Source organism: Vombatus ursinus, unplaced genomic scaffold, assembly GCF_900497805.2.
Source record: "Vombatus ursinus unplaced genomic scaffold, bare-nosed wombat genome assembly UNPS02014812.1, whole genome shotgun sequence".
Taxonomy (NCBI): domain Eukaryota; kingdom Metazoa; phylum Chordata; class Mammalia; order Diprotodontia; family Vombatidae; genus Vombatus; species Vombatus ursinus.
The window spans coordinates 30,060,573-30,075,211 of record NW_020954590.1 but is presented as its reverse complement, the minus strand read 5'-3'; the positions used below and the strand labels follow the sequence as shown (position 1 = coordinate 30,075,211).

General features: G+C 35.7%; 1 protein-coding gene across 4 annotated transcripts in view; it reads left to right on the top strand.

Moving 5' to 3' along the window:
• Positions 1–10,949, top strand: part of LOC114053705 (sorting nexin-16-like) — a 32,187-nt gene extending 21,238 nt beyond the window's left edge. For all 4 annotated transcript variants that reach the window (XM_027876830.1, XM_027876829.1, XM_027876828.1 and 1 more), the window contains exons 6-8: positions 2,587–2,723; positions 3,962–4,078; positions 9,428–10,949. In XM_027876830.1, the coding sequence (XP_027732631.1) occupies positions 2,587–2,723; positions 3,962–4,078; positions 9,428–9,530 (357 nt within the window). In that variant the 3' untranslated portion in view covers positions 9,531–10,949. The remainder of the gene's footprint in view (positions 1–2,586; positions 2,724–3,961; positions 4,079–9,427) is intronic.
• Positions 10,950–14,639: the final 3,690 nt, after the last annotated feature.

The following is a 14,639-nucleotide window of genomic DNA, read 5'->3' as shown; positions in this document are numbered from 1 at the left end:
GTGTGTGTGTGTGTGTGTGTGTGTGTGTGTGTGTGTGTGTGTGTGTGTGTGTGTGTGTGTGATACACACACACTCTCTCTGTTCTACGTCTTCATTTAACCTAGTCCTGTATCAAAATGCAAAATAAATTGTCAGAGTCACAATAATGATAAAAATATCAGAGCCAAGAGTAAATTTCTTCTCTTTTGAGTGACCACTCTTATCATTTAAATCACATTTCTTTTTTTTCTCTATATTCAGATAAATATTAGTCACCAACTTTCTATAGTACCTAATTGGGTATCAGTCATATCTAGGATTATTAGATATAATTACTTCTGTTTTCCATTGTGGTCGGTTTTACTTCTTAGTTAATAATTTCAACTTCCAAGAAACTATGTTGTGTTTTTTCACATTGCAGAATATTCAGTTTCCGGATTGTTCTAGTTTCTAAAGCCTAGTGACTCAGCTTCCATGAGTACCTGTAGGGGAAGCAGTGACGTTGGATTCCTATAGCAATCTAAATTGTAGAAGTAGGGTAGTCCAAATAAAAAGTAATGAGCATGAGGCTTTATGTCAGTTTGAATCCCTCCACTAATGGAGCAGTGTCCTCTACTGATTTGCAGGAAAATAGATTAGATTATTTATAATCTAGTTTCTCTTCATTAGGATAGTCGAGTATATGATAGATATTATTTGTATACACAGATCATTTCCACATAGCCAAATTCATTAGGAAAGAATCACTGAAAGGAAATTTGCTTGGGGTATATATTTTTCTATTTCCATAAGTTCCCCTAAGATTCTCTTACCTCTAAACCCACCATAATGAAACTGCTATTCCTAAAAGTTGTACCATGTCACAGTGATATTTTTTGCCTCTGGAAATCAGTAAGTATATATTAAATAACTACTATATGCCAGACACTATGTTAGTTGCTGGGGATACAAGTACAAATAGTCCCTGTCCTCAAGAAAACTGTATTCTGTAGGGGAAAGTGTGGAAGGGCATTGGTGTGGGACAAGGGGGGAGAGTATAATAAATGCAAAATAATGGGAGGATATATTAGCAATTGGAAGGGTCAAGACCTCCTGTGGAAGGCAGCCCTTGATATGAACTTTGAAGGAAACTCAGAATTCTGAGAAATACAAATTGGGTGGGGAGGGGGAAGGAGTGATTAAAAGGAGGAGGGCAGCCTGCAAAAGCATAGAAATAGGAGATTAAATGACATGTATGAAGGATAGTGAGATGGGCAGGTTATATGAACTATAGAATGTGTGAAGAGAAATAACATATAACCAAACTATAAGGGTAAGTAAGTTGGAGCTCAGTTGCCAAAGGAGTTTGTATTTATACCGCTTAAGGTAACCTGAAGCCACTGGAGTTTGGGAAGTGACATCATCGTATCTGTGTTTTAGGAAAATCTCTTTGGCAGCAATGTAGAGAATGTATTGGAGAAAGGAAAAATTTTACCAGGGAAATAAAAATAGGAGGCTGTTACAAGGTGATAAAGACTGTGATGGTAAACATGAAAAGAAACAGACTTAATAATCTATTATGACTTGAAAATTTCAAACCTGGGTGACTACAAGAATGATGGCAACCTTGAGAGAAATAAGGAAGTTTGGAAGTAGGGATGGATTTTACTGGAAAGATAACAAAAGAAACTCAATAATGTACATCATTAGTTTTATTCCCAGCATTAACTAATAACGTGGACATAAACAATTTCTGTTATCCTTTTTACAAAACCACTCTGCCCTGGTGAACTTCAGGATAGAAAATTTTGTATTGCCGAGAAATCCTGGTTTTTAGGATCCCACATTATACAGAACAGGATGTGTAGAGCGTAAGCTTAAAGAGCAAGGGATGACTTTTGTCTTGGGTTATACCATCGTTGTCTAATACCTTACATACAAAATAATCATTTAAAAGTTTGTTGAATTGGATTGATAGCAGTTTAAAAGATGTTACTGTGGTGATAGATTTGTGAATTTTACTCAGGTTGTTTTAGAACTCTTTTTTTATTGGACCTTTTGAATATTCAAAACAAATTAACAATTAACAGTAAGGAAGAGTAAAATAAATGGAAATAATTTATATATTCTGCCTCAGTATGATTTTGTGGAAAATGGTACATTTTTAGAAATATTTTATAGCTGTTATTTGAAAGATTTAAGTATGATATTTGGGTAAAATCTGTTTGTTTGTGGTGGGTTGTGTTCCTAGTTAAAAACCAAGTTACCCACAAGATTACTTTACAAATTTCATATAATATGTAGGAAAAACATATTGCAGTCTTTCTTATTTCAAAGAAAGAAATCTTATTTTGGAGATACTATGAACTATGGTGTTTCAGATATGGCCAGTATCTAGAATATAGCATATAATGTGTCTACCTATACCAGATTCCATTTAGCATGAAAGAGAGAAGACCCTGTTGATCTCCCCCTGTATATGTCCCGTTGATTTTTTTGGTCAGGCCAAAAACTGAATGAGTCTAGATTGTCTACTGTTGTTACTGGTACGTCTCATTTTTTTATTTGATTAGAGAAGTATTTTGTAAAAAAAAAATTTATATCCATTCCCAACCTTTTTTGTTCAAGGCTTTCTGTGAAACTCTAGAAGAAACAAACTATCGATTACAAAAGGAACTACTTGAACGACAAAAAGAGGTGGAATCACTGAAGAAATTGTTGAATGAGAAACAACTTCATATAGACACTATAGAGAACAGAATTAGGTATGTTATAATGTCATGCATTGTTGAATAGCATTTCTAATGTTCTTAATAGATTTCTCTCTTTGTAATGAATAATTATTTGCATGTAGTTTGAAAACAAAAAAGACTTACAAAATATCTCCAATTCTGAAAGTCATAGTTGGAATAAATTTGCCAGGCTTCATATCCCTATTGTTGTTTATTTATTGGAACATGCTATGGAGTTTTTAAAATGTTAAACTTTCTTTAAATACTAAAAAGGTTCTTGGGATGTGTTTTGGGGGGTACCGTGGAATTTTGAGTGTAGTTTCTTCTGTCCCTAACCCCACATTAATTTCTGTTAACTCTTTAAAAATATTCCTTTTATTATGAGCTTGACAAAAATCAGCAAACATGGATTTTATATGAAACTGTGAGCTTCTATTATGTTCATTTTGGTTTTAAGTGTGTGTCTTTTTTTTGGCATCACTATCGCTACCTACCATTCTCCTCTTTTCAGAGCCCTCAGAAAAGGAAAAAAAAATCCTCAGGTTCTTATAGTTTTTCTTGATATGCTAATCATGGTTTAATAACCCATAAATTTCTGTAATCTTGTAATGTCATACCTATTCAAGGTAAAGGGACAGATGTGAATGATTCTCCCTAGAACATCTCCCTTAATTTTAAAACCAAAATAAAACAGTTAAAGAGAAAAAAACCTTCCCCCAGGTTAATTGCCACAGTTTAATTTTTAGGAACCCTAGAAAAATACATCCCACCCACACACATACATACAATTTTTTAAATTACCTTTTAGCTTTATGTGACTGTGACTCATGATAGTGAAAAAAACTGAAGTGCTTCATTCTACAGTTCTAGGAAAAACACAACCTTGATGTTTATGGAAGCCCTAAGAGGAAAAGATATGACTCATTTACTAATACTCTGCTGTTCTATTTTGAAAAATTGTAATTTTAAAAAATGAGTAAGTGGCATAATTTATTTTAAAAAATTTCAATTCCAAATTAAGTTTTTCAAATACACACACTTGGAAAATGACTCTTATTCTTAACAAGAAAAAAAAAGCTTGAGTGTGAAAAATATGCAATGCCATTTTAAACGTAAAAGGAGCTACTTTCATAGAGTAATGTTCCTGTTTTGTAAACCTTTAGACAACTATTGCTGAAGACTATTATTTTGTGTTTTGCAACTGAAACTATAAATTCATTTTAAATATTGATAGAAATAAACTGGGTTTTATTGCCAACTTATTCCATTAGGTTACTGTCTTTAGAGCCTGAAGAAACACTTAGAATTTCAGGAGAGGGTGAATGTATCAGAAAGATAGAGTCTTCTGCAATTGAAGCAGATCAAGATACCTTGGATGAAAAAAACAGGTATGTTCTACATAATATAACTTGGCCTCACTAATTTGAATTATTAAAGAAAGGCAATTCCAAGTTGAACATTTTAGAAGAATTCTCCATTTTATAGCAGATTTCCAATAAGAACAGCAAAATGACTGAAGCTCTATGGCAGACAGGACATTGAAATGATCTGCATAGTGTGTGTGATACATGACTTTATGCCATGGCCTCATGACTGCTATAGTCGAAGTGCAAGTTGGTCTCCGTCCTAGTAGAAGTAGTAAAGGGGCTCTCTGGAGACCCAGATTGACAAGAAAAATTAGTTATTTCTTTTAAAAAGAAAAGGACTTTGAGGGGAGGAGGGTAGTCAGTCAGTCGATTAGTAAGCATTTATTAAGTGCCTGCTATGTGCCAGGCACTGTGCTAAGCACTGGGTATACAAAAAAAGAGGCAAAAGACAGTTCTTGCCCTCAAGGACCTCAGTTCAATGTGGGAGACAAATATATACGAACAAGTTCTGCATAGGATAAATAGAAAAGAATTGAGAAAGGGAAAACTAGAATTAAGAAGGTTTTGGGAAATACTTTTGTAAAAGATGGTATTTTATTTGGGACTTGCAGGAAGCCAGGGAAGTCAGTAGGCAGAGATGAGAAGGGAGAGTATTCTAGGTATGAGGGACAGCCAGAGAAAATGACCAGAGCTAAGAAACAGAGTGCCTTTTTCATGGAACGACCCATAGTTACTGGATCGAAGAGCCCAATGGGTAATAATGGAATTCTAGGTTATGAAGGGCGTTGCATGCCAAATAGAAGATTTTTGTATTTGATCCTGGAGGTGCTAGGGAGCTACTTGAGTTTATTGAGTTAAGCGGAGGTGACATGATCAGACCTGCACTTCAAAAAAATCACTTTGGCAGTTGAATGGAGGATGGATTGGAGTGGACAAAGACTTGAAGTAGGCAGACTCACCAGAAGGTTTTCTTAGTGATCCAAGTGTGAGTTGATGAGGGCCTGAATGAGGATGGTGGAGGATGGTGGTGGTGATGGTGTCAGAAGAGAGAAGAATGTAAAATCAAGAGATGTTGCAAAGGCAAATACAGTAGGCCTTGGCAACAAATTGGATGTGGGGGGTTCAGAGATAGTGAGAAGTCTAGGATGACATCTTGGTTGTGATCCTGGGGGACTGGAACAATGGAGTTGCCCTCAACAGTAATAGGGAAGTTTAGGGAGAACAGTGATGAGTTAATTTTTGGATGTGTTGAGTTTAAGCTCTCTGTTGGGCATCCAGTTCAAGATGTCTAAAAGGCAGTTGGAAATTTGAAACTGGACAACAGAGAAATTGGGACAAAATAGGTAGATTTGAGAATCATCTTCATAGAGATGATAAATTAAATCCATAGGAGCTGATGAGATCACCAAGTGAAGTGGTATAGAGGAGAAGAGAAGAGGACCTAGGACAGCACTGTGGGACATCTAGAGTTAGAGGACATGACCTGAATAGGAAGCAACAAAGGAGCAGCCTGATACAAGAAGAGCCAGTAGAGAAATGATAGTATAAAACCTAGCGGAAAGGCATATCAAGGAAAGAATGATCAACAGACTGTAGAGAGGTCAAGAATGAGGATTGAGAAAAGGTCATTGGATTTGGCAATTAAGAGATCATCAGTAACTTTTGAAGAGAGCAGTTTCAGTGCATTGATGAAATCAGAAGCTGGATTGTAAGAGGTTAAGAAAAACGAGAGAGAAAACAGAGGCACCTGTTGTAGACACCTTCTCAAGAATTTAGCCACAAAAGGCAAAAGAAATAAATAGCACTGATGGGTTTTTTTGAGGATGGGGTGGGGAAGGCATGGGCATGTTTGTAAGTAGTAAGGAAGCAACTAGTAGGGAGAGATTGAAGTGAAAGAATGGGGGTGACAGAGGGGGCAGTCTGTTGGAGGAAATGGGATATGGAATGGGATCGCTTCTGCAGGTAAAGGGGTTAGCCTTGGTAAGGAGTAAGGCCACCTCTTTATGTGAGAGAGGGATAAAGAAAGAGATAGTGGCAGAAGACACCTGAATAAAAAGAAATGAAAAGGGGAGAAGGAGAACTCGTGGTAAATGGTCTCAATTTTTTCTGTAAAATATGAGACCAGGTTCTCAGCTGAGAGAGTTGGGGGAGAGGGAGCCATAGGAGGTTTGAGGAGGAATGAAAAGGTCTGGAAGAACTGCTATAGAGAGTGGAATAATGAGTTGATGAGGAAGATTTAGAAGAATTGCTTAGGAACAGTGAGGGAATAGTTGGAGTTGTATAACAAATTTGTAGTGGACCCAATCAGCACATGTTTCGTTCAGCAGCACATGTGTAGGAGCAAAGGGAACAGATCATAGGAATAATCCAAGGCTGAAACTTGGCCAGGTTCAAATCAGTGATGTGATAAGAGGGCCAAAAGAGCCCTTTTTAAGTCCTTTTTTTGACCTCAAAAGAAGAGGATGGTACAAAATTGAACTGGTTAGCCAAGGAGTCACTATGGAGAAGAAGTATAGTATGATTAGTATAGGGTCAGTGGCCTGATAGATACCTGAGGAGTCAAGGGATTAGAGGTCATGGTGTGAGTGAAGATTAGACTTTGGTAAGGAAAGACAGAAGGAGAGATGGAAAGCCACTAGATTATGATCAGGTAAGGTGACTTCATAATTCTTAAACATGGAGGATGGAATGTTTTGGGTGATGGCAATATCAAGTATATGACCATGGGGGAGGAAGAGCGCAGTGCTAAGGTGGGGTAAAGGAACAGGTCATGGAAGTGAATGGATTGAGGAACTGAGTGGTAATAGTGTTTGAGGGAGAATCAGTATGTATATTGAAGTCTCCGAGTATGAGATCAGGAGTTAAGAAGGAGAGAAAAATTGTGAGCCATGTACTGAACTCATTGAGGTAGGAAGGGGGAGTGACTTAGTAAATGGGCTAGATTTCTAATATTTCTTCCACCTCCATATCTAATATTTAATGGATAGATTTTGTTCTTCTGTTAAGTAACTTTAAAAGTAAAATGAAATTTCATGAATTTTGAATTTGTGGTAATTTGAACATAAGCATTGCTGAAGTTTGACTTGGTGTTTATTTCTTAAATGATTTATTAAGCAAATTAATTGAGGATGACAGGAATTGTGTGAGCTACTGAGAAACACTAGCAGTACTTTAAAAAATTCATTTACGAACAGCTAACCATACATTTACATACAAGCTGCTTTCAGATTGTAATTATTCATTAGGATGATGAGTACCTTAAATTTTAATAGCTTAAACTACGCTGAAACTTTTTGAACAATCTACATATGAAGAGCTGTACTTCAACAGCAGTCCTGGAAATAGTTCTGTAGTGTTTAAAAAGTTTGAGAGACATAGTTTGGGTAATGTAATCGTTTTGTTAATATAAAAACATTGTCATTTGGCCATCGCTCTTAAACCAAAAGCCCCTTATGGTGGTGGGCTCAGAGTTTATATGCTCTTGGAAGAGTAGGTGTTCCTGAGGGTGGCAGTCGAAACTGGTGAACAATTAATCAGAAAATGAATGTTACAATGAGAGGCTAAGCTATATTATAGTGAGGGTCTTGGGGTATGCAACTTGGATCACCCAAATCTTGGTCAAAGAGACTTAGCAATTTTCATATCACATGTCTGACAAAAGAGAGAATCAACATTTTCCCAGACTTGCCTGAGTAAAACACAATGAACAGGAATCCATCCCTTAGCCTAAACTTAGAATTTCTTTTACTGTCTGATCAGATCTTGGCCTGGATAAATCTATGAGAAAGATTTCCAAAACAGGTTGATTTCTGAATGGGGAAGTAGAAAAGGGGAAAAATCTTCATTCTGATTCAATAATTAGTCATTAATATAAGAGAAAAATAATCATTTTTCACAATTTATATACTTATTAAACCAAATTATTGACTGATTTTCTTTCTATTTGGGCCAGTAAATAAAGTTTTTCTGCACTAAGGAACAAACTTTCTTTAAAATTTTGTATGCAAGTTGGCTTAGCAAATATTTTGTTCAGAAATAATAAGGCAAATACCAGCTCAGTCTGTTCAGATTGTCGTGAATTTTGCATTAGAGATATCCAAACAGACATGATTTTACTGTATTTTTTCAGCCATAATGAGCATAATTTAATTCATAATGATTCTGCAAGTGATTTTGGACTGGACTATTATAACATTAGTGTTTTTAATGTTAATATCCATTGTTTTTATACTTGGAAAAAATAATAAATTATATAAGATATTGAATAAAGTTCAGATATCAGAAATCATGCTGATTTGACCAATATTCTAGTGAGTTGTGTTTTTTTCATAATTGTCAATGCTTAAGGTAGGGGCAGCTAGGCATCACAGTGAATAGAGTGCCAGAGTTAGAGTCAGGAAGACTCATTTTCCTGAATTCAGATCTAGCCTTAGACACTCACTAGCTGTGTAACCCTGGGCAAGTCAGTTAACCGTGTGTGCCTCAGTTTCCTCATCTGTAAAATGAGCTGTAGAAGGAAATGTCAAGCCACTGTAGTATCTTTGCCAAGAAAACCCCAAATGGGGTCACGAAGAGTCTGATACACCTGAACCAATGAACAACAACAAATGCTAGAGGAAGTTGTAAGCAAAAGAAGAAAGGTAGATTAGATAATCTTAATAGTCTTCTGTTTTAATTAAGTGATCCATTGTCTGAAAAAATATGAGGAATACTGATGAAATTGAAGGTAAGGGGTTGGCAGCCAGTATAGTCTGTAAAAGCTTTAGGAGCAGGTCCTGTCCAACATAATACCACCCTTCACATGGTGAGCACGAACTAAGAACTATAGGTCTTTGTCAGAGCAGATCCAACTCACAAGCCATAGGCTTCTTATCATTGATGTGACATACATAACTCTGGATTAGAATTTAAGAATTGGGTTTTTATTCTGGCTCAGACTTTTGTTAATTTGTAAATCTGGACAACTCACTTGCCTGTGCCATGTCTGAATTTTATAATAACAGTCAGCCAGCCCGCTCCGAAAGAATTCTGGGGAGATTAAAATGAAGTAATGTACATGGGATATACATTGAGGTATTAGAATGTTAGTCATATTTTGGTGGCAATAATTAAAGAGTCATTCTAAGAAAGTGCTTTATGCTAACTAGTCAGATATGACTAGTTTTACTGTTACATGACTTATTTTTACAGGTTCTTTATAAAACGGTTAGTATGCTTACGAAATTGCTTTTACAGCATTAAATATATGTTGTAGTTTTGTACTCTTAAATGTGGTAGATACATTTCATTTGACAGTTTCAATAAAACTTTTAAAGATGATAAGAACCTACATTGAGTTCATTCATTAGATAAGATTTACTATTGTTCCAGGTCTGATAAGATTCCCAATGTTGGCTGGAGTGATTGTGAACCTGAAAATTCAGTAACTGAAGTGGAGGTAGCTGAAGTGGCCTATGCTGCTGAGGAAGAATAAAGAGATCAGCATCAGCTGCCATAATCTTTGGAGATTTAGCGATTTGAACTGGATTATGTTTTAGCAAAAGCTGTTGTTGTTGGTTTTTTTTTAATAGAGCAGTAGCTGTAAAGCATTTATTAAAAAAAAAGGATGCACATGTGAAATGTTTACATAAACAAAATCATAACTTATTGGCATAGGAAATATATTCAGTGCTGCTTTTGATTTGCTTTTATCTAGCCTTTATATTTAATATATATAAAAGGTCTAGTTAGGATTATATTAACCTAGACCCATATTCTTAAATATTGTACATAAATGATTATGATATTTTGCCAGTATGCTTTAAGCTATACATATATATATATATTATACATATATAATATCATCAGTAATATTGGTCAAGTGGAAATTTATTACATGTGTGAAGCATACTTATTTCTGTCTCATACATACTTTTTAATTGGTTAAAATAAGTTCATGGAATTTATTGTAAAAATATAAGAACAATTTAAATTAAAACATTGATTTTTAAGTACCTTATTTTTTTAAAAATTCATATTAGTGCATTAAAAAAGAAAAACTTAATACCAAATGGAAAATACCTGAAATAGTTATGATCAACTTTCCCTTTAGGATTCTTAGAAAGGAAATAGTAAAATAGTAGTTGATAAAATAATTAATTCATTGGTATCTAGATATTGTATTTTTACACCCCTTATTATTATAATTCTGTATTACATGTTTATTTTTCACTCAACACTTTATCTCTTATTCTTGAACTGTAGATATGAGTTTGCCCTTTTCCCCAAATACTACCTCTTCTTGCTAATTAAGGTATGCTCTTTTGAAAATGTATTCTAGATTATCTTAAAGATAACTGATTTATAACCAAAAGAGAAAGCCATACTTTTCTGCCATGTTAACAACTAGGTTGTTCCTGATTGCAGTGCATTTTTATTTCAGTGTAGCTGAGATGTTTGAGTGCATTATAGCCTTTTTTTTTCCAAAATGTATTTATTTAGCCAAGTGATGCACTTTACAATAATTAAAACTCCTTTGTGCCAAGTTTAATTGGTTGACTTCATTAGAGAGAGGAGTTAGGAAAAAAAAGATTATGTAGTGCCTTTAACATTTAACTATTACAGAAGGCTTAGAATTCTATGGATCAGCTTTGTGAAACTTCTTTAATGTTTATTTTGGCCCTGCCATTAGTTATTGGAAGTGCCTTTGTTTTTTTCCCTCAGAGAGAAGTTGTTAACGTGTTTTTTGGCCATACTGTTTTGCTTAATGCTATTAATGCTAGCATGACTATGTTGCATAGTTTGAAAACTTAAGTTAATGTGTTGGGCTGTGTACATATTTGTGTATATATGTATTGTGTGTGTATTTTTTTTTAGAAGTGGAAAGCAATTGGTGAATAAAGTTGTGACTATCCATTTTTTGTAACCTTTTATCTATTCTTCTCTGTCCCTTTACTACCAATAGATGACTATTTCAAATTCTAATAACATAAACACTTTCAAGAAATAAAATGATGTTCACCTTTAATTCTAAATTAGAACATACTTTGGTTTGAAGGTACCAAAAATCTAATTTAGGTTTTTGTGGAAAACAACAAGTATTTTTTAAGCATCTATTATGTTCAAGGTGTAACAAAAAAATGAAGAACAGTCTCTTCACTCAAGGAGTTTACATTCCTATTAGTGGAACAAAAATATGTCTAATATTTCAAAGATTCATGACTTCATCTGGGTATACCTTTCTCTGATGAAAACTGAAGACTCCACATCTTAGTGGACATTCTTCATGAATTATTGTGGTTTTAAAAAAATTCATTATCTAGTGGCCAACCTGCTGCTGCTGCTGAGCCTCTCTGAATTTGGTTGTCCTTTGTTGACATTCAGTCCATCATATCCATACTAAAAGCCTCCTAATCTTGGAAAGATCTGCCAGAATTTGTACTAGACTTGCATAGCATTTGAGAACCCATGTTCACCTCGACACAGTGAAGAGGTACCTGAATAGGATTTATTTCTCAGGGAATATTTCATAAATCACGGGGGAATTTTTTTAACTGTACTTAGAAAAGGAATGAAAAAAATTCTTCAACTTATTTTTTAAGTATCCTAGATTTTCTATGAGGATTAGAAAATATTTAATGGTTTTTAATCTTAACTGTATTGACTTTTGCCAAATTATTGAAATAATACAACTTTTTTCAAAATGAGCCAGAGTTATAACTCCTAACATATTTATCTTTAAATATTTTAGAAATATTAGAATATATTTTACATATTATATCTAACAATCTTTAGAAATATGAGTTTTCTGTGAACATGAATTTTTTGCTAATTAGAGGAGCTAGTTTATATTCAGAATTATTGTTTTACTTTGTAAATTTATTCTCAGTATTATATTAAATGGATAATTTTGATTACTAAATTTTAAAATTTTTTGCTGTCAGTTAAGATGCAGAAATACAGACCTAAAGAAAATTGTCCATGGGGATGTTGAACCAATACAATAAAAATGGCAATACTCCCTAAACTAATAAACTTATTCAGGGCTATAACAAACTCCCAAAGAGGATTTTTAGAGAGTTAGAAGACAATACTGAAAATCATTAAGAAGGAGGAACAAAAGGTCAAGAATTTCAAGAGTAATAATGAAAAAAGTGGGAAGGAAAGGGGGGTCTATCAGTACCAGATCTCAAAGAGTACCACAAGACAGTAATTATTAAAATTATTTGGCATCAATTTAAGAAGAGGATGATCAATGGAATAGCACACAATGGTACACAACAAAAAGAAGCAAACAGCATGGTGCTTAATAAACGCAATGACCCCCATTACTGAGTGGAGAAGAACTTGACAAAATTACTACCACAACAACTAGCAGTTTGGCAGAAATTACCAAGAAAACCTCTAAATATGTATATGTGACCTGTATATTAAAGGTTCATAATCATAAGCTACAGTTAATTGCTTTACAGAAGTGGACTATTCATTAGACTTCTATGTAAAGTGATTTTTATTTAATGTGAATTTGCCCAAGGACATGGGGAAGGGAGAGAGGAGGGAAAGCTAGGAAGGGGTGCCTGTGGTGGCACAGGATTCCAGAACATGTGGTGGCCTGGAACAGAGAAGGAGAGCAAGAGGAAGGCATGGGGCCAAAAACACATGGTACATGTGGGCTGGTGGGCTGAATGGGGCAAAGGTCTCAGTACTGTAAGTCTCAAGCCAAGCCCCAGTTCGTAGTGGAGGTGGCCATCTTCTGCTTTCAGTTGGAGGGTTTTTTTAAGGTTTTTGTTTTGTGGGGTAGGAGGCCTTGGAATGCCAAGCTGAGTGGCAGGAGTGAAGACAGAGCACAGTAAAATTTTTTTGGAATGTGGAATTTCTTTCAGAATTCTTTATAAAGTCAAGTTTGCATAATGCAAATTTACATAAAACAAATCTGTAAAACAAATTACTTTCATATCCATGAATAGGGGAAAAGTTATGACTAAACAAGTGACAGGATCACAAGATAAAATGGACAAGATTATGTAAAGTTTTTGCATAAACATTTAATGTAGTTAAAAAGGAAAAGAGAAATAGGAAAAATCTTTGCAGCAAGTTTGTCTGATAAAGGAATCATTTCCAAGGTATGTAAGGAACTGATTAAAATGTATTAAGATAGAGCCATTCTCCAGTAGATAAATGGTCAAATGTCATGAACAGGCAGTTATCAAAGGAAGAAACCCAAGCTTAAGCATATAAAAAAAATCTCAATTCACTAATATAAGAAAAATACAAATTGAAACAACTTTTTGATTCTACTTCGTAATCTTCTAGACTGGCAAAGATGGCAAAAGAGGAAAATGGCATGTTAGAGGAGCTCTGGTGAAAACAGCTATGCTAGTGCTTTATTGGTGAACCTGTAAATTGGTACAGCCATTCTGAAATCTGGAACTATGCTGTTACTATGATGTGCTTACTCTTTGACACAACTACACCTCTACTAAACCTATGCCCCAAAGAAAGAGGAAAAACAATTCATATGTATCAACATTTATAGCTATTATTTTCAAGAGAGCCAAAAATTGGAAACTAAGGGGAAGTCCTGTGGCTAAACAAATTGTCATAAATGTAATGGAATAGGAGACAGAGCCAAGAGGGTGGAGTGAAAACAAGGACTCGCCTGAGCTCTCCCCCAAATCTCTTCAAATACCTCTAAAACGTGACTGGACAAATTCTACAGTGGCAGAACCCACAAAGAGAGAGTGAGGCAGATTTCCAGCCCAAGACAACCTGGAAGGTTGACAGGAAATGTCTGTTGCACTGGCCTGAGAGAGGAGTGTCCAGTGCGCAGGGTACAGTGCAGGCCTGGCCTAAGCAAAGCCGGAGCAGGCTTCAGGGGACTCAGGCACCAGCAGTAGTGGCGGGTTCCAGTCTTCTCAGGCCACAGATGCCAGAGACAATTTAGAAGGTAAGCAAGAGGGGTCTGTCAGAACTGGGTGAGAGAGAAGCTCAGTTCAGTGCAGGGCTGCAGGGCTTTCCAGTACAGCCCTGCCACCAGCAAACCAGGAACAGGCCTTGGAAGTGACTGAATCAGCAACTGTAAAATCAACAGTGCTGCTTCTGGAGCTATTAGCCTACAGACTAACTGTTTGAAGGTCAACCTATTTAGACTTCCAGGAGCCAACATGGCGGAGTAAACAGTCCCTCTCACCCTCCCTTATTGACCTTGAAAAACCCAGAGAACATTGCCCCAGGAAAAATTCTAAAATAGTATAGTCAGCAGAAAGACTAGATAACAGCAGTCTTTTAGCTTGTGACACTAATAGGATTAACAGGAAATGTCCTTCTTGCTATGGCTGAAGGAGACCAGTATAGGAAGGGAGGTGTCCCAGCAAGCCAGTGGCAAGCCCCACCTCAACAAACCAGTAACCAGGCCCCCAGTACAAGAAGCCTGTGACGGTGCTCCCTGTGCCGCAGAAGCAGAGATCAACTTTAAAAGCTAGAAAAAAGGCAAACAACATGAGCCAGAAGCAACATAGCAAAACAGTGACCATAGAAAAGTATCTTGACAGGGAAGATCAAAACACAAATTCAGGAGAGGATAACATTGTCAATATACCCACGT